Source organism: Falco naumanni, chromosome 6 (genome assembly GCF_017639655.2).
Source record: "Falco naumanni isolate bFalNau1 chromosome 6, bFalNau1.pat, whole genome shotgun sequence".
Classification (NCBI taxonomy): domain Eukaryota; kingdom Metazoa; phylum Chordata; class Aves; order Falconiformes; family Falconidae; genus Falco; species Falco naumanni.
Window position 1 is genome coordinate 54582324 of NC_054059.1, and position 24620 is coordinate 54606943.

Here is a 24620-nt window from a genome sequence, read left to right on the forward strand (position 1 = left end):
GTGAAGGTGTTTACAATTGCCTTTTTTTTCCCTCCCTGCAGCTCTCCCTGTATAGAAAGGAAAAAAACAGTTGTAAATGTATCTCAGCATTAGGAAAAACAGTACCCGTGCTGCATGCCTACGTGGACTTGAGACCTCAGTAAGGATGCAACTGTGCTGTGAATCTGTAAATGGCTCTTGCATAAGGAGCAGCTGGTCAAACAGCATCCGTGTTTCCATGTATATCTTCATGGTTTGCATCATTCTGGCCACAGTGGTTGGAAATTTGACGGTTATCATCTCAATATCACATTTCAAGCAGCTCCATACACCTACCAATTTCCTGATACTTTCTATGGCTACAGCAGACTTTCTGTTGGGACTCCTCATCATGCCTTGCAGCATGGTGCGTTCTGTTGAGCACTGCTGGTATTTTGGAGAGATCTTCTGCAAGATCCACACAAGCACGGACATTATGCTAAGCACAGCTTCCATCTTCCATCTTTCCTTCATATCCATCGACCGTTACTATGCTGTGTGTGATCCTTTGAGATACAAATCAAAGATAAATACTTTTGTTATCCTGGTCATGATATTTGTAAGCTGGATGGTCCCTGCTGCTTTTGCTTTTGGGATGATCTTTCTAGACCTAAACTTGCGAGGGACAGAAGAGATTTATAGCCATGTCCATTGTGCAGGAGGATGCTTTGTCATTTTTAATGAGACTTCAGGTGTTGTGGCCTCTATAGTGTCTTTTTACATCCCTGGATTTGTTATGCTATACATCTACAGGAAAATATACTCTATAGCCAAGAGGCAGGCAAGATCTATTAATGCAATTAGCCAAAAAAAGATGAGATTTGAAATGAAGCAACACATTTCACTCTGCAGAGAAAGGAAAGCTGCCAAGACATTAGGCATAATAATGGGAGTATTTCTCATCTGCTGGAGTCCATTCTTCTTCTTGACAGCAACCAACCCATTTATGAATTATGTGATACCTCCTATTCTCATTGATGCTTTGGTTTGGTTTGGTTATTTGAATTCTACATTTAACCCAATTGTTTATGCATTTTTTTACATGTGGTTTCGCAGGGCATTAAAGATAATTCTGCTTGGAAAAGTTTTTCAGCGGGACTCTTCCAGGACTCATTTGTTTTTAGAGTAACATGTTTTAAATAGTTGGATTCATGGCTTTGCATTTTTGCCCGGAGGCTGAACTCCTGCATGTAAGAGCTAAAAATGAAGGAAACATCTGTTTCTTTACTCATTTACCAAGTTTGATTCAAGGAAATAAACAACTATTGCGCTTTACATCTTCTTTCATACCAGACCGGGATTCATATGTGATGTTTCAGTTCTAGTTATTTATATGCAATGCACAGAAGACCAAGAGTTAAGTTTAAAAAAACTTACAGCAGTTCATATCCCTGCTCTTCATCATTAAGAAATTATTCTGATAAAACAGATCAATTTCTTGAACAAGGTGTGTTTATATTACAATATTTGTGTTTATTTATCATCCTCTAGAAAGAGGAGAATTTTTTTCCTATTGAATTTCTAGACATCTTTGAGTAATAACCCAAACTTTTAAGTTTGTCCCTTTCCTTCAGTATGTGTGCAGATGTGCCCATAACCAGCCATACCAGCAAACTCCATGGAGGGAAGATCAGACAAAGAAAAGTCATGCTGCTCCTTCCGTTTCCGTTTCAACTAGTGCTTGTCACCTATGAGTTTGTCACTTAAAGGCTTTGCTGCTTAATGAGATCAAAAGCATGTTTAACATGGTCAAAAGACAAGGAAAAATACGATGTACAAAATGAAAAGCAATAGCAAAAAGCAACATTGAACCTGACAGTGCCAGAAAATGATGCTTGTCTAATGAATGTTTGTATGTAAAATATTTGCCAATTTACATCTCACAGAAATTTTTTTTGGTCATATTGTTATTCTGTCTGATGGCAATGCTGTGACAGCTGGTGAGGAAAGAATATAGAAAATTGTTAAGAAATGCTATGGTTGGCCTGAATGGAGGGTGAATGGGTCAGGGTGGCTGTGGAAGCATCAGGAGGAGTGGCAGAAGAAGGACTATAGGAATGGACCTGGGTATGCAGGCTGTCACGGTTACATCTGTGGGCAGCTTCTCAGGACACCCAGACTGGGACATGAAGGACAGGTGAGTAGGTAAAAAACTAGCACATGGTCACCATCTGAAGAAGACCCACAGACTGTTATGTTTTTGAATTTATGACCTGGCTTTTCTGGAGTTAACAGATCACCAAACAGAAGGAAATATTACCTATGGCCTGACCTTGTGACACCTGGTTCGACTATGAAGGACCAGTTCTGGGAATGGAGACAAAAGAATTAGGACCTGAGAAGACACTATAGAGAGAAACTGATGACTCTGTACTGAAATAAGAGCTATGCTCAACAGTAGATGATGTCCTCCGTTCATGTTGCATGTATAATTGCACGTTGTATGGGTATTTTGTCTTTCTTTTCTGTGCTTTGTAGAGCACTGAAGCATTCTGTGCTGTAAAGCTTAAAAATTGAATGATGCTACATTTCAGCAGAGCAAAATATCGGGATCTAAAATTGTTTCACCGTCATCTTGTATGTTTGCACTCTCCAAAATGACATAAAAAGGAAGAATGAAATATACACTACATCAGCACACATGCTGTGGAAGATAAGCCTTGTTAGTGACAATATGACTACTTTAATACTTTATCTCACAGAAATAAGGTAAGTTAAGATAAAAAAGTCTATCTTTCTGATAAATTAATGGGTATTTCTCATCTTCCTTCATCCCCAGTGAGGCTCACGTGATGTAGCTAATTTTCTCATGGTCCGTGTTACCTTCTGAAACTGCATGATCACTTGGACATCTAGATCTCTCTTGAAACTGCAGTTTCAGAAGTGCTGTCAGGTGATACCTCCTTTCTTCTGGTGGTGTTACAGATTAAAGGAAAGTGATCTTTCCCTATGAGGAATGTTGCCCATCTAAGGCTTTTAAAGTATATTTACTAAGTTCAGTACATATTAACATAGGTCCTTTAGGAAGTCAGTGGAGTGGAGAAGTTGTTTCTTTTCCTTTATCTCCTGTCTATCCCCCTGAAAATCTGGAAACATTACTGTGTTTCCAGAGAATTTCACTTCTACCAGAGTTCCCAGCCTGTCAGTCTCTCTTCATAACTTGCTCTGACATATTTCTGGCATTATTTGCTTGTTGCAGCAAGAGTTTGTGAATGAATATGATCCCAGCTTGCCTGCAGGATAGCCTCTAGGTCAAACAGAGCACAAGCCTCTGCACTCTGTGCCTAAACCGTAGGGCAAACCTAATCCACTTAAAACTTCAAAAATAAAAATAATAATAATAAAAAAAGAGACCCACACTCTTGAAGGCTGATAGCCATCTAATCTAAATTTATACACCTAAAAGTTAGGCATTACATCTTCTCTAGTCATTAGTAGTTCTCTTTATACTCACTGTAGAAAACCAGTTGCTTTCACAGCATGTTTTGTCTTACCATTTTTAGGTAAGATGAATTGTTCCTGCAAATATTCTTTCTCTTCCTACTAAGAGGGATCTTTCAGTGACTAGAATAGATGTTTTCATGTTTTTAGATATAATTTTTGGGTAGCTGAGATGAGGATCACTCAGTACAGGTGAATCCCACACTATGGAAAAGTTGGCATGAACCAGGGATTCAAAAAATGCTCGCTTCAAAGGCCAGGGTTTGGGAACTAGAAGTTAGATGTCTTCTCAGCTCTTGACTAGCAAGAGCCCTGAAATGAGATTTTAGATCTAGGCAGTGGTTCATGGAGCTACTATTGAAGATTTGCCTGAATAGCTGCAGCTCAGAGATGATGGTGGGATGGTGGATTGTGAAGTCCCAGAGGCATGATATAGTTTCCTGTGTCCTGCCCTGGAGAACATCAGGAGGTAAGAAGGTCAAAAATTGTCAGGTCATTGTGAGGAGATGACCTGCCAGGGAGGGCATATAGGGGAGACATTGGGTGAGGGGAGTCTCAGCCATCCCGTCCATGTTGTACAGAAGTTTGGAGAGTGTCATGGTTTAACCCCTTCCCCCTGCTTGCCCCAAGGTTTTATTGCTGAGCACATCACATGATGTGCGGTATCCTTTTCATCATTTGGGGTCCGCTGTCCCAGCTGCGCCCACTCCCAACCTCTTGTGTGTCACCATTCTACTCACAGACAAGGTCCTGAGGCTGTACGTAAGATCTGCTCAGCAACAGCTAAAACAGGGGGCTGTTGTCAACACTGTTTTCATCACACATCCAAAGCATAGCACCACACGTGAATATGAAGAAAATTAACCCCATCCCAGCCAAAACCAGTAGAAAGGACATCTCAGCGTCGTGGCTGCACAAGATCACCACAATCTATTTAGTGTAAATGGAAATAGTAGAAGAAATTTTCAGTGTATAGACCAACAACTCTCCTGCAAGCTAGTCTAGCCAAGATGTCACTGATATATATTCTCTGCAATAGGAACAAGGGGCTTCCAGCCACAGACAGGTGGTGACCTTCATGCACACCTAGAAGGCAGTTCTCCTTGTTCTTAGTAACCTACAATTATGCCAGCTTTGTCCACAGCCCAGTGAGAAAGTTTCTGAAATAACTTTTTCCTCTGGTGTCCTATTACCTAACGGTGGTACTTTCTCAAAGAGTGTCCTTGCCTTCTGTTTACAGAGTGCCTTCTCTAGCAGAGCAACTTTAATGAAGTCCCAGGTTACTTTCTCTCATTAGCTCTAATCACAGGCAGCGCAAAGCTATTTCTCACTGCGAGAGGGATGTACAAATGAGATGTGTTAATGAGGCTGCAGGGACTCTATTTGAACCCAAGACTTTGATAAATTAGGAGAGCACAAGAAAAATGCCTCATACTATTGTCCAATCAGATTATGAGTTAGGTCTGGTGAAGTAGAATGTACCTTACTGCAATCTCAAAGTAGCATCATGTAAATGAAGTGCAAAGGGTACTGTCAAATTCCTTATCAACACATTTAATTAGTGACCTTATTAAACCTTCCCAGATGGCCAGCTTTTGCAAAACAAATGAGTCTCCAGTGGGTGATTTCATATGTTTTAACTTCCCTGAAAACTTGTGCAAAGCAATTACTCCAGCATGATGAAAGGCTCTGTTTCACCAGTAAACCTACGTCTGTTCATTTTGCCACCAGTGAGCACCGTTTGCAATGTCACCTTCTTCTCATGCTTTGTACAAAACTGACAGTAAATTTCAGAATCACAGATTGCCACCTGTCCCCTCTGCCTCGGTGCCTCTATCTTGTGGTTTGGTGGTTGTAACACGGTGTGGCAGCCTGTGCAATGCCACCTGCTATGTACGGCCTCATGCATGGTGGTCCACCTGTGGCTGAGGCTCATGATCTGCCCCTCAGACATGAGGTGCAGCAGGACAGGGGAAGAGCAGGAGCACCCACTGTCCGAGCAGGACCCTTCTAGAAGCCTCACAAGGAAAGCTTTGCTCCAAAATGGAGATTTTAAACTAGATAGATAAAAACATACATTAGTGCAGTGTTCAAACAAGAAAATTGAGCTCTCAAACTGTGTAAATATTGCAAAGTGTATAGCTTTCCTTAAATCATTAACTCATCTAGGTTGTGCACACTGTGCACTCTCTGTCCTTTACAATGCATAAACAACCATTCAGTAAGGAGGAAAGCACTAGATACAGTTAAACATAAGATTCTTAGTGTTCTACAAAAGTATTTTACTTCTGTAGTTTTTCTGATCATCTTAGTTATGTACAACACTACTTCCACACTACTGCATCTAAAGACCTAATGCAGAAAAAGACTATGCCTATCTGTAAGCACTTTTTTACTAGCCTGTTTCCATTAGACATAGCCTAAATTTTTAAAACTTCTATCATGAAATGACTGGCCTGGTAGATGAGAAGAGAGCAGTGGTTATTGTCTACCTAGACTTCAGCAGGGCTTTTGACACTGTCCCCCATAAGATCTTCATAGAGAAGGTAATGAAACGTGGGCTGGATGAGCAGAGAATGGACTGAAAACAGGCTTAACATCCAGGCCAGGAGGGTGGTGATTGGCATAAAGTCTAGTTGGAGGCCAGCAACTAGTCTAGTGTAGCCTAGAGATTAATACTGGGTCCAATTCTGTTAATGATCTGGATGATGGGGCAACGTTCCCTTCCAAACTCAACTATTCTGTGGTTCTTTGAAATTAAATTCCCATAATACTTAGTGAGTCTCACATAATGTTATGTAGTCCTGCACAACCAGATTTTTCCAACTGATTTCCTACTTCATAGGTTTTTTAACGAGATCTTTTCACCATCATGCTGCCACTTTAACTCAACCAACTTGCATCGGTAATTGAAAATGTTTCTATGTGATGACTATGCAATAGCTTTTGTAAAGCATTCATTTGCTAAGAGACTGAATTCACAGGTAGCTTCGGCAGTGGGAACTCCAGAACCCACTCCTAGATGTCTTGATCTCTTATTTCCCATAAGTATAGGAAAAGTCAATCTCCTTAAACAATGCGTACTCACAGCATACTGACTAAAAGAGATCTGTCAGTTAAAGAGAGATCACTGAAAACAGAGTGCATCCTATATGCTTCGGACTTTCTCAGTTACCAACAAGATAAAACAATTCTTCAAGAAAATTTGAGCTTGTATTTTGCTCTCTATTGCTGTCATTTCTGCTTTACTTAAGCGAGCCCAGAGGAATAAGAGCAGTTAGTAATAAGTAACTAAATAGTTGTCTCCAATCAATAATTAAGGACAACATGGAAATTATGAGGTACAACGTGAAGGAAACTCATATGTTGTAACAAAACTAAACTGTTTTATCAGTGAAAATAATGACTATGACAATTTTCTCTCCACACTGCCTTTGCAGCACAGCAGTGCCTCACTCGATGACAATTTTTAAGGTCTTTTTTTGTAGTCTTACTTTAATGCAGTTTAAAAGTTTCATTTAAAAGACTTCAGTTCCTGTACACTTGTTAGCAGGTTTTAGACATTTCATTTCTGAAAGGTAAGGTGTCAAACTATTACCCCACCACTGCCCCCTGTCCCATGCTGAAAGGAGAACCAATGGTGAGGCACATGGGGGGCTGCTTTCTGAAGGTAATGCTTTTTCAAGTGCAGTCTCTTTCCACAGGTTGCTTTGTTTTAATCCGATATAATTGTGTCTGCATAGATTCCTCCTTTAGTAACTTCTTTTAATAAAGGATCATCTGTGTGAAACTTGCGTATCTCTCACTTGATTTCTTAAAAATAAAATTACTAGACATGCCTGTCTCAAAAATACTGACAGATCTCCAAGATAAAATATTTCTGCTGTACACACTGACAAAATGTTACCATATGTGGAGTCTGTAACTGATTCTTTGTAGATAATCCCAAAGATTTAGATTTTATTTCCAACAGAAAATTTCCTTGTTTGTCTTTAAAGCATCTGCCATAAGCAGACTCCTTTAAATGTTCTTATTTTTCCCTTAATTCATTTTGAAAACCATATTTATTTTCTGCCCTGTTCTTGTGACATACTCAGATCATATTCAATAAAAATCCAGCCTCTGCTGAATAGTGATCATTTACCCTTGATTTGTAACGCATCTTCAATACGCTTGCATAAGGGTCAGCATTAAGTCTGAGTGTCCACCTCTGACCACTTACATTAATAGTGAATTAATTTTGTCTTTTCTTGTCTACACTACATTTCCTAATTTTTATTTCTTTATAAATAACGACTACCCAATAACAGATGATAGATTGCCAACACTTCTTTTTATGTGTTTCTGTAATGTATGGAGAAGACTTTCTATACGCTATGTGAAAGCTGCAGATACAACCAGCATGAGAGAAAGTGCTGTTGTGGCCCATTAAATTACAAGATCATAATCTTCTTCAAGGTTATTAAATATTTCATTTCTAAGTTTCATTAGAAATGGTAATTATTAAGAAATGTGAAAGAATGTATTGGCCACTAAAATAGATGTAAAACAGAAAAACTGTCCTTCACCTTTACCTTCAACTTCTGCTTTCAAAAACCCATTTTGATATGACTTGTGTCTACCTTAAGTCACCAAAATAGCCCCGCTACACATGAGGGCAAATGAATTAATAGAGCAAACAGAAATAATGGTCTTGGGAATACAGGCACTTGGCTTGTTTATCTCCTGTTGTTGTAAACTCCTAAATTATATACATATTTTTAACTCAAACTTGCCTGGGAATTAAATGTAATGTAATAAAAAATAATAAATTCCCATCTTTCCTTGATCTGAGCCAAGTTACAGAGGGGATCTGCCTTTTAACAACTCAGCAGCTTTGCAGGACAAAACCCAGTAAAATGTCTACATAAAGAATCTATCAATGGTTTTATTAAAAAGATGCAGGTAGGATTAGCCTATAAAACTGACTGCCAAGAACTCTTCTTAATCCTTTGATGCTCTGTTTCTGTATTTTTTTCATTCCAGGGTGATACTTATTGGAAAAGCCAGTGGACTGAGCTTCTTCCCAAATTCCTTCTAAGTGGGTTAAATTGCTGTGGAGAACAGTATCTCTTTCTGCTTGTATCTCTAAATTTGCTTTTAGCCTAAAACAAGTTATCAGGAAAAGAGGTGGAAGAAATGGGTTTGGTTCTCCCTAGATAAATGAAGGGAATTTTTTGCCCCTTGAAAATATTCACTAGTGTATTCATTTATAACTACTGCAGCTGGACCACGGTCTGTTACAGGAGACAAGACTCAGTCTAGCTCCACTCCCTCTTAGTTAGCAGAATTATAATGATAGAAAGCAGGTGCATATGTAGGGAAAGAAAAGAACATTTCTTATCATACTAATTTTACAACCGATTTCCATCAGATGTGTTCATTGCTAGTGCTTCAAAATTGACCCAGGTGAGTTTAGCATCATCAATAATTTGGAAAAGGGGGTTTTGGCAGCTGATATGTGACTCTTTGAGATGAGCATTTACGTGAGTAGTCCACTAACTGAAATGTCCAAGAAAGCTGAGGTATGTCAGCTCGCATAATATTTCTCATTTAGAAACTGTAAGATTGAAGAGGCAAATAATTCCTATATAGTATTTACAGAGTGAAATGAATGACTTAAGGGGTTTCTTCCTCTATGCATCTTTTTCTTCTAATACTTTAAAATTGCTAATATTGTCAAGTATGTAAAATACAAGACCCATAATTTACAAAATATGATAGAATGCACAAAATAAAATTGATTTTACTATATAATTTAGTTAAGAGGTAAGTTTACTTTCAGCTGTTTTTTTTAATATTACTTGCAATTAATTTTGTACTAGATTCCAGTTATCAGATTTCATGCCCCATTTCAGAAAAATAATTGGTTGCAGTTGGTCTCTCTTTAAGCCAAGAGAAAGTTTGCCTCTGAATTACTGCATTTCACTTAGTAATTGAGTTAATGCTCTTGACTTACTTTATCTTGTATTCTCATAATAGGATTTGGAATCTTTTGGAAACATGTGAAAAATAAATCTGCTTATGGAACTGCATCTCCAATAGAAGTCTAAAAACGGATTGATTATGCTTTCTCCGAATATCTCGAAGGATTTGATGGATTGCTCTGAGTTTGGAAATAGATCCTGTCCTGAGAGCTTTAGGTCAGCAGGAGTACGAGGGGTAATGTATCTATTCATAACAGTAGCCTTCATTTTCACCATCTTAGGGAATCTGGTCATAATAGCTTCCATCTCGTATTTCAAGCAGCTTCATTCTCCGACCAATTTCCTAATCCTATCCATGGCCATCACAGATTTCCTGCTGGGCTTTGCCATTATGCCCTACAGCATGGTGAGGTCTGTGGAGAACTGCTGGTATTTTGGGATGACATTCTGCAAAGTTCATTACAGTTTTGACCTGATGCTCTGCTTAGCTTCCATTTTCCATCTTTGTTCCATTGCCGTGGACCGGTTTTATGCAATCTGCCACCCTCTGCATTACACCAGCACCATGACTGTCACGGCCATAAAACAAATCATAGCAGTGTGTTGGTCAGTGCCCACTGCTTTTGCTTTTGGTGTGGTTTTCTCAGAAGATTATGCTTCTGGAATTGAGGGCTATGAAATGCTGGTTAAATGCTCGAGCTTGTGCCCTATTATGTTCAACAAACTGTGGGGAGCTGTTCTATTTACAGTTGGTTTATTTGCTCCTGCTTGTATTATGATAGGGATTTATGTAAAAATTTTTATGGTCTCCCGAAGGCACACATGTAAATTGAGCCAAGCACACAGGCACACAAAAAGTGATAAGAAAAATGAGCTTTCTAAGAATAAAGACAGGAAAGCTGCCAAGACTTTGAGTATAGTTATGATGGGTTTCTTAATATGCTGGTTTCCTTCCTTGTTTTTTTGCACTCTTAATTGATCCATTTTTAAATTTCTCTACTCCTTTACCTTTGTTTGATGCTCTAAACTGGCTTGGGTATTTAAATTCTTTCTGCAATCCACTAATATATGGCTTTTTCTATCCGTGGTTTCGGAGAACATTTAAATACATTTTAAAAGGCAAAATATTTAGCCCACAGTTTCGTACAATAAAACTTTCATCTGAAGATCAGTCACCATAATGAATTCTATTACTGACAGCAGCTCTAGAAATAAAGAAGAAACAGTGCATTACTGGATTTTCATGGTTCAGTAAAAGCCTGAAATGCACAACATGAATTTTGTGAGTCAGTCCTGTATAATTGTGTCATCAAATATTTCTTTTAATAAAATCAGACTCACTTTATATATTTATTTACTACTTGTGTTCACTCTTAATGCCTTGATAGGGTTTCAGAAGTTTAAGTCTTTCTAGAATCTCTTAATGCATTGATGTTTTTTATTTCAGAAAGTATTTGCATACATACATAATACAGTCCATAAACCTCATATTTCACTTAATCTTGTATACATGCAGCTAATCTTTCCTGAGGTTCATCACCGATAATCTCCTAAACTGGAAATGCCCCAGGCTAATATGGTGGCAGTCTTTGTCAATCTTTTGTGACTGGGACATTAGCAGTTGTATGGAGTCTGCTGTTATTCCAAAACAAATAGAGTCTGAGCGTAATTTTGGCTTGAAGTTGATCTTTTCCCCTGAAAACACAGAATCGGGTTTTCAGCCCTTATCTCTGTGTGCTTCATACCCGGGGAGGAGTACTGGGGAACAAGAGCACTGCTCACACTCAGGTACGTGCTGCTCCTTTCTTTGTTTAGACATCAGGCTCCAGAGGTTATAAAATATGCTTGCTGACAGCCCACCCCATATTCACCCCACCACAATTTCACACTGAACTGGAGTGTCTAATTGAGGTCCTGGCCATGCTGAGCTCCCTCCGAAGCCGGTAGGAGTCACTGCCAGGGTTCGCCAGCTGCACGCTTGAAGTAAGGTTGGCTGAATTGTCATTACTGAATACAGCTACTGCAGTCTTTTCATTGTGAACTGTACCTCTGACTTGCCTTTCGTGGTACGTGTACGGTGTGTGCTCCACCCTTATTAAAGTGTGACTACCAAAAAGCCACCCACATTTATTCATTTCTTGGCTTTTCTGTGACAAATATGACATGTGATCAGTATGGCATAGCAGTGAGAGCTGCTCATTTTCTTTGCTGATGGTTCCACTGATGGATCTGTGATAACATGAACACGTTCTGCTTTGGATGTGAAGAATCCCAGTTTCACCCCAACCCTGACACACTCGAGACAGCAAGGAGCTGGCGAGTCACGGCCTGAGCTGGGGCGGCGCGAGGCGCGCGCCGTTCCTAGCAAAACAGGATTTCCTGCCCCCTCGTGGAGCCCACGGGCAAAAGCAGCTTTAAAGAACAAGGTCGACATCTTATACTAACAGTGGTAAAATAAATAAAAAAAAAAAGGTTAAATACTTGGTCTGCAAAAACACCAGCTGAAAACCTTTTGAGAAACAGATTGATTTATTTTTGCAAGCTCTGTGTTGATTTGTATTTTATACCTTCACACTGCAGAGCACTTAACAAATATTTAGCATGAAGTCGTTGATACACTATGGCTCTGGAGGCAGGCGTGTTATGGAGGTGAAGAAAGTCAGCAATTACAAAACATCCTAACGGCAATTCACTGGAGACACTGCAGTTTCCAAAATAAATTCTTCAAGATTCAAGTTAAAGGTTTTGGTTTACAGGTATTAACTTTTCTATTCAAAATGAAAATATGCCAAAGAAGTCAGATAAATTAATGCTCAATAGTTAGTGTTCGGTTTTCAGTTATAATGATTTTTTGACAAAAAACCCTCACATTTTAATCAGCTTTAGTAAAAATCAACTAAATGATAATAACTCTTCCAAGAAACTCCTGAACAAAAGTGCATATGCAACTGTAACTGTAACATATTAAAATAATTTATTTATTATTCCATTTGTATAACCTAACCAAATAATCTTCCCACTGGATCAGTTGTGTGTCAGTCTTCACAGCTGCAACAGCAACAAAACATCGATGAAGCATTACAAAGAAAACTGACATAGAAATGGATGTGCAGTTTCTCAAGAGAGAGCCATGAATCTTTTTAGCTGTATATATGCCATGATCGTTCTAGTTTTTCTTATAAGAAAAGAGAGGTGCTTTAACTTGTATTTTTAATTACACATTTCCACCAAAGTGCAGGATGGAGAAGAAGAGCATTTAAAGCAGCTTTGGATTTCAATAAGAGAAAGGATACTTAAACACCAAAAATAATTAATCTGGCAGTGCTGTGGCATGTAGAACAGAGCAAGATGGAGAGGCGGAAGAAGGGAGCCTTCTGAGGCAGGAGGGGAGAAGAAACCAGGCAAATATTGGTTTGACTCTGATCGGGAGCAGCCTTCTCTTGTGCTGTGCTTGCAGGCAGAGGCTGCAGCAGGTTGCAGGCGAGGCCAGCTGGGAGAGGGAACTGTGCCACTGGTCCCCATCAGCAATTTCACACCAGGTAGCTAGGGACATCTGAGCTCCATCCTGCGCTTGGGATCCTGCCCTCAGACACCTTAACTTCGGAGCCTGCCTGTGACCGCAGTGCGCTGACACTGCAGGTGCCTGGCATCAGCAGAGCTAAAAGCCAGATTTTGTCCCCTTGTCCTTCAGTTCAGATGCCAAGTGACATAAGTGACAGAAGTGACAGAAGTGACAGTCAGAGCACTTGTGACTGTCACTTTTGTCTCTAGACCTGATGTAACACTATAATCATGGTGGTTTAAAGATACTTCTGAAGATATAATGTTTTAAATAAAGCAGGAGAGCCAAGTTTTGACACAAAGATGGATTTATGTGCTCAAGAACAACTTTTTCCTAAAAAAATTTTCCCCTACAGATCTTGTCCTTCAGTGTTTAAGCAATTTTGTTTAATCTGGTTTTCTTCCCCAGGACTGGCTGTGTTGCAATGCTTTGGTGAATACTTCATGCTGCCAAATCATGATTTCACCCAGCCTCTGGAGCTTACAGCTGGTGTAGTATTGCTTTGACTTAGTTAAGATTTTGGGGCCTAGAAATGCAAGACACAGTTAACAATCTAGGGCCTAAAAATGCAAAGTATGGGCTTTGCCCCTGTGCTACGCACATGTACATGGGTGGAACTGTCCTGTCTAAAATGGGGGAAAATACGTCTGTGACTGCTTCCATCTGTCATCTCCAGCAATCCACTCTCCCACCAAGTTCCTGGCCTTATCCATCGTCAAAACGGACTTTTCCTTAGTGTCATGTTATGCCCCACAGCACAGCCAGCTCTATTGAATCATGATGGCACCTCGGGGCTCTCTCCTGCAAACTCTACACACCCTGTGACGCAGTTGTATGTAACCTTGCCTTCTTGTCTGATTCCTCTCTCTTGCCTGTAATTATGCCATCTTTGACCCATTGCATTACATCACCAAAATGACCATCCCTATGACAGAATTAACTAGTCAATTTTATTCTTGTTCACCTTTAGCACGGTTTTCTCAGGGTTAAATACTGACATTATTGGAGAATATATGGCAGCTATTGCCTGCAGCATTTTCTGGTTTTCTCTCATACTTAATAAATGCTGAGGAGTGTTGACATCTCCCTTTGCTTTCTCTTTTCCAGGCACAGTGATGGTAGAGATACAAGTCCACATATTTTCTGCAGTAAGAAAACATCAGAATTCCTTCAAAAACAGAACAAAGTAACAGAAACACCATGTGTAATCATGGAAATCTATGGGTTTTTTTGATTGATTGGTTGGTTGGCTGGTTGGTTTTGTTGTTGTTCTTGGCTGCCTTTCTCACAATAGTTGATCTTTTTATCAATTTCTTAGAACCTAAGGGTCTGTGCAAAGCCCCCTTCTGGCTGGATTACTTCAGCTCTGCCTGCACCCCTATCGTTTATGGTTTGTTTCATCATTTGTTTCAAAAAAGCTTTGAAAATGGTCATTGCAGGTGCAATACTCAGACTGTGAATTTCAGTATACTTTACTGACTTCCTGTAAAAACTTGGTTAACTTGCCACATTCTTTAAAAATGAATTAGCAGCTCCTGGAATTATTTTCAGAAAACTTTGCAAATATTTATATGGGTTCTTTTATCTTTACAGTATTTGCATATACTGTTATATAAAATAATAGGTAACCTATGGCTGGACTTACGTTCAGCAAGATAATACAATATCCTAGAAATGTTGTGTCCGGATGCTAGGAAAGGACCCAGCACACTGACAACATGTACAGGATACATTATCCAGATTCTCTGCTGTGCACACAGAGACACAAACTACGTGGCCACAACACTGAAGAACCATTGTGTCCAAGGGCCAGAGCGAACTCTCACGTTTAAGCCACATGAGGTAATTATTTAGATGTTATTGTCTGAAAATTGGCACCCTAGTAATCCCAATCTATTTGCCAAACTTTCCAAAAGAACCAGGGGAGCGGAATGGCACCAAAACACTTTTTCCAGCTGAAAACACTCCATCATCTTTATCTACTCACAGGACTCCAGACACAGTCTTACAAGTGCTGGTAAATCAACCTCAGCCTGCTTTTATAAATGTAGTTTTTCATTCTGTAACTGAAAAATATTTTAAATGTGGTTAATTTAGGGTATGAAGCTCTAGCCTCTGAATAACTGCCTTTCTCTCCATCTGCTGCACTGCACTGCTTATGAAAATAAATTGTCATCTATGAAGGTGGGTATATTCCCTCACAGGAATTAAAGGTTAGATTTTTTTAAAGGGAATAAATAAAACCTAAATAAAAAATCTCTGTCATGTTCACCAAAGGTTTCATGGGCAAAGCTTCAGTTCTGTCTTCCCAGAAGGTTACTGCCCCTTCCCCAGAATCAGGACAGCAAAGTGACAGTCGGGTGCTTCCATGCAGCTGCTCTGTTGTGTGTATACAAAAGCATTGTGCTCCTATTTAGTAATGCAGAACATTCCAGTACATTTGGCTTTTCTAATGTTATTATGGGCAGAAAATTGATTTTTATTCCTCATTGTGACAATTTAGAAATCGATATCTCATTCGAGTAATGCTACCAACAGTGAAACACTGCCAGGTCAGCCAGGAAGCAAATGTACATCTGCAGGGTTTCAAAGTGATGTTTGATGCTCACGGAGTAGCCTTGGACCAGAATATTCCCTCTAGTCTTGCAGCACTCACACCAGCCAAACAATGAAGAAATTGTGGGCAATTATATTGGCCATTTCTGCTTCCTTTGGTGGAAATTGCAGGGACTGAGTGATAGCTGGAGTCAGTGGTTTGGCTGCAGGTCAGTGCTGAGCAGGTGCCTTGAGCTGGCAGAAGATGGATGATGGGGCATGGGGGGTCACTGCTTTCACCTGCCACGTGCTCTCCCTCTCCTTGCTCAGAGTTTGGCCACCTCTGCCCATTTTGTGCCACTAAAAAATTGCCCAGTGTAAAAAGGCAGCTTTGCATAGGCCACATCCAGGTGGTTGAAGGCCATGAAGTTTGATTTGATGCTTGTCACAGGCTGGAATACTTGGGGGCTTGTATTGCTGTATTAACTCTTTTTTGCATTTTGTTCTGCCAGTGTTGTGCAGTACACCTTACTTCTCCCTCTCACTTCCTTTTTCACCAGCTCAAAGTGTTTTTCTTCTGAAATGTGAACTAAAAAGCCCTATTAAAATATTGCTTCTTTGGGTTAGATTATTCCCAGCTGACATGTGTTTTGCTTGCTGCAAACAACGGCAAAGGGAATCGGGAGCTCTGGGGAGGGGCTATATCGGTTGTACCCGCAGACCTCTTTTGCAGTTTTGGGATTACCTTTAACATGTGAAATTAATGAATTATTCTTCTGCAGAGAACTCTTGAACCAGAATATATCATATTCAACTTTTTTCTGTGTGTATTTTCACTTTTTCTCTCATACCTTTTGCAATTCCTCTGCTGCATCACTAAACACTTAGCTCACTAAAAACTAGACTTTGGGGTCACATTTAGAAAAAAGCTTGTACAGAAAAAAATTACGAGAGAGAATGTTGTGAAGATGATGATCTATTGGGATTTCATTTTATTATGATATTAATAATTTCAAATTTGACATAAATGGGAAAAAAAGGAGAAATAACAGCATAACAAGATCAATAAACTGAAAGAAAACCATTTTATTTTGAGTTAAGACAACCCTAGACTGAAACAAGTATGTGGGTTGTTAATTTCAAAGATAACACATAATATATTTGAACCGATTAAATCTTTTTATTAACTTCCTGAACTAAATGATCTTTTTTTCTACTCCTTCTCTAATCTACAATCTCCTCAGTTTTAATCCTTCAGTTGGAATTTGGACAAAGATGCTACAGATGGGGACAATGCCAGTGACAAGTTCTCTCTCCATGTTCACTTCCACTTCTAACACGGTTTAATCTGCCACAGTTAACTTACAGAGGTACTGCTTCTGAAACTGCTCATATAGATATGTCCTGTATGAGCGCTTGAATGGACAGAACACAGACCAGTGTAAGCAAGACCAGGAAAACATAAAGCAAAAGTTACATAAAAACAGGACGCAGCAGGTGCAACAATTTCTTGTAAGTGCTACGGACAGGAATTTTCCATAGTTACAAAACTGAAGGTCAAGTGCTGCTCTCTGTGTAAAAAATATGAAGAAAAAACACAAACCACAGCCTGTGGAGATCCCCTGTCTGCACAGAGGTGGGGTGCACTACACCTAGTAGAATTTTAAATTTTAAATAAACAATAAATGGCCTGGGTCAGTAGTCTACAGACATTTCCATCACTTTGCAGTAATGATAAAACACTCATATACAATATGCTGACTTCTTCGGAAAGGATCACTTCTTACTACTCCAAGGGAGAGCAAAAGGCTGCACTATAGGCTATATGGCTGTAATAACATGTGACAGAAGATTTGAGGTTTAGGTTTGCTAGCTCAATGTAGGTCATCTTGGGAAGCCCATAGCCTTCTCATACTGTTATATTCTATTTAGGGATCCCAGACTAACTCTTTTGGAAGATGTGAGGAAAAATTTCACAGCAAAGGGGCACTGATGATGGCCCTCTTAGGAAGTCTATAATCCTTTGAAAATGTCTTGTTCTATTTTAAGGAACTTAGACTCAAAGGTTACTTAGAAGACTTGGAAGATCTTAGAGGTTATGTGCAGTAGTTTCAATAAAAAATATATTGGCTATGCATGTCTTCACTGCAGATCAAGCCATATCAGATAGCACATTTACCCTTCTTTTTGTGTGTGTGCGTTTTCCTGTGGATTACTAGGCTGCATAGTACATTCAATAAAAGTTCAGTTTGAGACCACACGCAGCGATTTTGCCCAAAGAAGAAAGGGCAAAAAAAAAAAAAGAAAATCTTGAGTATGACTGGCATTTTTTATTTTATGACAATGTTCTTACTTTTGAAGTTGATACAGTTTAAAAGACCTACATTGTCACTATTTGAGCCTTCTCTTAATCATGAATGGATCTCTTTTCCCATGACCAGATGAGAAAAGAGGGGAAAAACCACAAAGCAATTCCAACAAGTAATGTATGCAGGAAGGGCGAGCTGAGAGTGTTTTGTTGCATGTTGTTCCCATTAGGGGTGGTTACAATCACTTTAGAGGCACCACAACAGCTAGCTAGCTCGAAAGGGTAAGTATTTTGACAAGGATGTGATTTTACTTGGAATTTGAATGACAAAGTAATTGGATGAGAATAATACTTTATTGCATGTAAAATATAAGAATGAAAACTAATGAAAATGTCAGAGCACTAAGGACAAAACTCCTATTGTTAATATCAAAAGCTGTCCAAAAGCCTCTGACAATCTTAAAGTAAATGATCACTTGTTAAAATGTGGAAATAGGAAAAGGAGAAACAAATCTCTTGGAAGTTTTACAGCATATCTCCAGCTCAGCACATAGGAGTACTATGCCAAATTTATACCTTTTTTCACTGGGTTTTTTAGTAGTGTGGAAATGTCACCTTAAATTGTTGTTGAAGCAAAACTGAAAAAATAAAAAATTCTTGCTCTTGTAGGAGTTTTCAAATCCTTGTAGTAATAGCTGCTATTTGTGTCCTGGCACAAAACAGAATTATACGGAAACTGATGCTGACTTTCACTCTTTCTCATATTAAAAATTCAGTCTAAACAATTGCCTCAGCCTTATTCTAACAGTCTCTCTGCTGGGTGTCAGCTGCCTTTGGCAGAGAGTGACTCAAAAATGTCAAGAGTGAGGGGAGGGGAGCTGGGCAGCAGGCAACTTAACCAAAGAAACTCACAGTAAGGAAGATGAAGGGACAGTGGTCATATTGGAGAGCTTGTAAAAAACTAATTGCAGAGCAAGGAAGAAGACAAGCCCTGAGAGGTGTCCCATCGGAGTCCCTTAAGGTGCTGGTATGAACTTACCCTGACTGAGCAGGCGACAAGTGGAGGATCTGAGCACCGGGAAAACTTTCACCAATAAGTGAGAAGCTTGTTCTAAACCCCTGTATCCTGACTAAGATGAAAAATCGAGGACTTTCCCGTCTGATAGCTGTCTCTGTAATGTCCATGTTAAGACAGGCCGTTCCACTGCGTCAAAGAAATATCACAAAGTCATCCAGGAATGAAGGCTGGTGTATCCACATCTTCACCCAGCTTATACTGTGGATAGAAATGAGGACTGCTATGGAGGAAACAAGGAAAATCCAGAGGTACCTGATGTACCTCCTTCTGAAGTGAAAGACATGATTTTGGGGAGACTGAGGCTCAGGAGCAGGCAAGGGAGGCCTCCATGGGGTGAGGGTCACCGATGCTCCAGGATGAGCTGGCATTAGCTGCATCTTCTTGCAGGAAGACCCAAAGAAAGAAAATTCACAGCAACCTCTGCTATAAATCTTCAGAGATTCAACAGCAGCTCAGTACATGTGCATTTCAATTTCTTTCTAGAAAATGGCAATTTTTGCCAAATACACCCTAGTCTTTCTATGCCCCTGAGGTATATTAGTCACCTATAGGGACTCTTTCTCCATCTGGTTTATATAACATCTCACACTTTCCACTCAGGCAGTAGACATGTACTTAGAAAAGGATTTCAGTGCACTGCAGTACAGCTCACATTGTATGAAAAGAGATATTTTACCGCAAATATTCCTGATTTAAAAGTTTATGGAAATAAGAGAGATTGGCTACCATGTTTTGCTGCTGCTGGGAAAGACAGGGAAGGTGGGAATATTATACCAGCTATTACACCAGTCATTTCAAGAGCAAAAATACATATTGAAAAATATCATGTATTGAACTGTAGTTGTCTTACTGTTAAAAATTATATCATTCAGTTATCTGATTTATTAAAAAGACTGCTGGAACAATCCATTATAATCTATTAATACCTTATATTTCTTACAGTTCAAATTAAAAATTAAATAACTTCAAACTTAAATAGCAATTTCTTAAGTAAAAAGTAGGGGCGATCTTTAGGGCACATAACAATATTTCTGTTTGTCTTGCTGAATATTTATGTCATCAACACAATGGATACCTATATATATCCCCATAGCCAGAACACTATAAAATGAGCAGCTTGCCCTGAGGGGTTTTCCTTTGCAATCAGAAGTTACATGGTTTGGAATAATCACTTCACAGCTTCTACTTAATAAAAAGAATCATAACTAAACTGAAACTTCATTTCCAAGGAAATTCAGAAGAACCAGTGTCCCATTATACGAGAGTCAGCTTTCAAATCTCTTAAGGAGCTTTGTGTTGCAATGCCAGTTACTCAGCAATGATTTCCCTTCGAAGGCAGACCTTCTCTTTACTTTCTGCTTGCCCACACACCTCTGGATTTGCTGCATTTCCTGGACTACATGTGGTATTGGCTGAAAGAAAACCAAAATATAATATAAAAAATGATATCACAAAAATTGAATACACTGATCTGGAGATGCTTTATTTCAATAGACATATACAACAGATAAATCAGACTCATTTTTTCACTTGAAATACAGAAACTGTCCAGTTGCTTTAAAAAAAGTTATTTGATTAAAAGATATTTCTTCTTCTAACCTGCCTTTTTATTACCTTTATTTCAGGTTAGCCATTTGGCACTTCTGCTAGAAGGTGAATCCTTTTCTAGGCTTGTGGAAGAGTCAGCGGAGGCGGTGGGACCTGGGCAGACTGTCATGAGCTCAGTCCAGGGTCCCAGTGCTGAGGAAGGGATGCTCGTCACCTTGTTCTACGAAGCAAATGGCTCCTGGTACAGGACCTTAAACCCCTTTGGGGTTCAGCTGGCCATGTATCTGACCTGTGCCTTGAGCACACTGATCATGGTGCTGGGGAGCCTGCCTGTCATCATCACGGTTTCCCATTGCAAAGCCCTGCACAGCCCCACCAATCTTCCGCTCCTCTCCCTCGACCCTGCTGATGTCCTCCTGGGGCTGACTGTGCTGCCCTTCAGCACCATCCTGTCCAGGAAGAGCTGCTGGTATTTTGGAGGTGACTTCTGTAGGCTACACACCTTTCTGGACACACTCTTTTGCTTGACCTCCATATTTCATCTGTGTTTCATTTTCATCAATTGGCACTGTGCCATCTGTGACCCTTTGCTCTACCCTACCTGTGTTGAAAATTATTAAATTGATTACTGCTTATGAAAAAGTCTTTGTCTTCAATTAGGAATCATTTAACTTGGACGGTGAGCTCAGGAAGCTCAAGGACAACTTTAACGAGCAGGTGGTGTTTGTCCTGAGCCCCCTGAACAAGCAAGATATGAGCAGGACCATCCACACATAAATATTGTGTGCGGCTGTGTCATGACAGTAACTCCACCACGCTTGGGTGTCTGCCAATGTCCCTGGCATGTGTGAACCTTATGAATCATGAGATACTGCATGCCTGCACTTAGCCTAAACTTACAAGTTTACATACACTAGGTGTGTAAACTATTTTTGTTTTTCACTGAGGATAAAGGCGAGCAAGGTCTGGGACTGGGCAGAAGCCTCACCTACGGGTGGACGCAACATGTAGGAATTTTCCCAGTTACCAAGAGACTCCTGGCACCAGCTGCAGTGGGGCTTCGCAGCCAGAGTGTGGACCTGGATGATGTTAAGCTGGTAATTGGTGATGTGTCCTTTTCTTAGTCTCTGTAACGCTTTGCAGTAATGATTTGATGCTTCCCTCCTATTGCTCTTTTATCATATTGTGCATAATAACAAGTACTGTTTCCTTTTATCATATGGCATGCTATTTTCCTTTATTATATTGTATTATAATAAACTGCATTTATTCTTATATTTGATTTGGAATTCAGTTTTGCTTGTTATCCAGTCAATCAGCAAAGCACTGTCAAGTTCGCCATAAGAGTGCCCTGCATTTACATTGGGATGGAGTGGGCAGTGCTTATGGCTTATACCTCTGTCCTCTATGCTATAGTAATAGCAGAAGGACTGGGCCATTTTTTGGAAGACACGCGCTGTTGATAGCTGTTACCTCCTGTTCAACAAGATCTGGGAGTGGTTGAACTTCCCACTATTCTTCCCTTGCCTTATAAAGATAGTTTTGTAAGTAAAAATATTTACTGTGGCTAACAAGGAAGCCAGGCTGATAAAAACAATGAGTGGGATTATTGGGTCTCAGCTACATGTAGGAGCGTTCAAGAGGAAAAGGAAAGCAGCAAACTCTTGGGATAGCTGTAGGAGCTGGTTGCCCCTTACCATTGACACCATGGTAGACATTCTTCTAGATTTCATTACCCACCCAGTTATGTTTGGCATGTTCATTTGGTTTGCTTCAGTTGTGCCTGCAATCCCTTGGCCTAGGAATTTTCCTATTGTTGATTCAGGAAAGCTGTGAAACTAGTCTTAACTCACTGGATCTTTTGTTCTAGGACATCTAGGACATCTACAGCAGGAATGACCAGAGCCTTCCTGTACTCTGTAGAAAATATTGTAGGCTGTATCATCATAGCACTTCTCGTTAATATATGCCAACATCCACTTAGCTAGTACTTATTTTCTTATTTTCTTTTTTTTTTTTAAACAGCTGGCTTGGGCAGATCCCAGTTTAAATAGACATGCCATCACCTTCCACAACGTTTGTCCCAGCACACTCTTATCAAAGTCTTGCATTTGTTGTGCGATGCCAACAAACATTTGAAAATTGACTGTAATCAGCTCCAAAGAGGACCCTGTCCGTACTTTTCCGGAAAGAGTTGCTGCCTGTTTCTGAAGAGACTTCCTTCACAGGCAAATGTCTAATTTTTACAAAAAGCAGGTGGTGCTGATTTACAAAGTTACATGGGGCATATGTTGTTTTTTAAATACAAAAAGGCATAAGGATGCAACTACAGGTGAGACAAAATGTCTACTTAAGCTAGTGGTCAACAGTAGACGAGAGAGCAAGGTTATACCATTATTTTTTACATTATTTTTCTAGCCCACAGGGACATGCCCCTAAGCCAAGGGAAGATACTATCCTGAATTCCTCAGTATTGACCTTGAAACCCATGGAATCTTTGTTTGATCTGTGTGTGCAAGAGGGCTACTCCATACCTTTGGACACCCTTTTTGCATTGTTCTGTATGTTTTCTACTCCTACTGCATAAAGGGAGTTAGAAGGAAGGGGAAGATGGACAAGAACTGCACGGGGTACTCCAACTCCAGGTATCAATAGATGTTACAATGTTTTATGTTTTGTTCTTTTATTTTCTTTCCCCTGACAAACCTGAGATTCCACATGCTCTTTTGTGTGTTTGTTTCCAAACACATGAGCAGGCCAGCTTACAGACATAACTCATGCTTACATATTTGGGCTGAGCAAAATATGTCAGCATAGGTTCTCAGTTTTCTTCGGCTATGTTTATGTGCTTTCATGAGGCCATTTTTAAAACTGTAGGTGCTGATGAGTTGAGATCTCTGTTCAGCAGCAAGCTGCATGGTTAAATTTTGTACTATTCATAAGGGAGTAATTTTCTACCTCACTATTATGAACATTTTGTCAGAAAAAAATTACATTGTAGTAAGCAGTCTCTTCTATAGAAAATTAACAAGCAGCCAAATAACAACTCCATTGATTTTGTATTCTTTTTCTGTTAGTTGTATGTAAAACTATTATTGGGTTTGAAAGTTGTTCAGATTTTTAGTGCCTTCTAAAAAAAGTCATTCTGTCCTATAGTCAGCTGCATATTTTCTGAGTCACAAATGTTAAAAGAACAAACAGCTACAGAAAGCACGCAACTAACAGTAAAAGAGCAGCAGATGCCCATAGCCGACTGAGAAGAGCGGTCAATTTTTCACTACATGCAGCAGGCAATTGAATCAGGCCTTACATGTGTGAGAACAAAAGAAAGAAATTGCACATCAGATATTCTATAGGAAATCATGGCAATACAGTGATTGTTGTAGCAGCTGCATATTTTAATATATGCAATAAACTAAATAATAAAACTTTTTTCCCCTCTTTTTTATCTTCTTGGTATGTTTTTTGCATGGCAAGAACAATTTTATCTACTGGTACAAATGAGCTACATCTTTGGGATGTTGTAATCTGTTCTGACATCTGTTCATCTCAAATTCTTCTCAGTTTCATCCATAATCTTAAGACCCTGGTCAGAAAAAATACCGGTATTCAAAATACATAAAGCTAAAGCATATGTCTGGAGGAAGGAGAGGAGAAAGAGGGCTTTTGTGTTATTTTCAGGGATGACCTGAATAGAGTGTGACCACAAAATATTAGTGTTTTTAAAATGAGACATTTATGAAGCCTTGTGCTTAGAGTTGCAGTGTCATTCCATCTTACCTCATTCTCCCAGTGTCTAATATCGCCCCAGTCTGCTATATTAGTCTCCACTGTTTCTTAGGACGGAAGCTAAGGCTTCTTCTACTGTTCCTCTGCCTATTCATGCTGTAGCAGAAGGTAAAATCCTGACCCCCACTGCATACAGCTGTAGATTTTCTATAATAAGGGTACCAAACCCAGGCTAAAGAGTGAAAGGCAGAATCAGATTCTTAGAAAAAAACAGGTGTCAAATTACCATAGAAGTATATAGGAAAGCTGTAGTACACCTTGAAAGACCTAGACTGTGGGACAAATTTTGACACTAAGGCAAATGCAATGTGTATGGGTAGGTGTTTATATTAATGGTAAATGTCTAAGCACTGATTACAGCTACAACCAGAATGG

General features: G+C 39.5%; 2 protein-coding genes across 2 annotated transcripts; both read left to right on the plus strand.

Annotated features, from left to right (window-relative positions):
• Nucleotides 1-68: 68 nt before the first annotated feature.
• On the plus strand, nt 69-1147 carry TAAR1 (trace amine associated receptor 1). The gene has a single exon (XM_040599095.1). It carries the CDS (start codon nt 77-79, stop codon nt 1145-1147), a length of 1071 nt encoding a protein of 356 aa, XP_040455029.1. The 5' UTR covers nt 69-76.
• Nucleotides 1148-9540: 8393 nt separating this feature from the next.
• TAAR2 (trace amine associated receptor 2) lies at nt 9541-10640 on the plus strand. Its single transcript, XM_040599402.1, is given in 2 exon segments — nt 9541-10374; nt 10376-10640. Coding segments are annotated over 2 exon segments (1041 nt in total). The 5' UTR covers nt 9541-9564; the 3' UTR covers nt 10607-10640.
• The last annotated feature ends 13980 nt before the right edge of the window (nt 10641-24620 follow it).

Coding starts and splice junctions, on each gene's coding strand:
- TAAR1 (XM_040599095.1), top strand. CDS start 77: ATGTATCTCAGCATTAGGAAAAACAGTACCCGTGCTGCATGCCTACGT.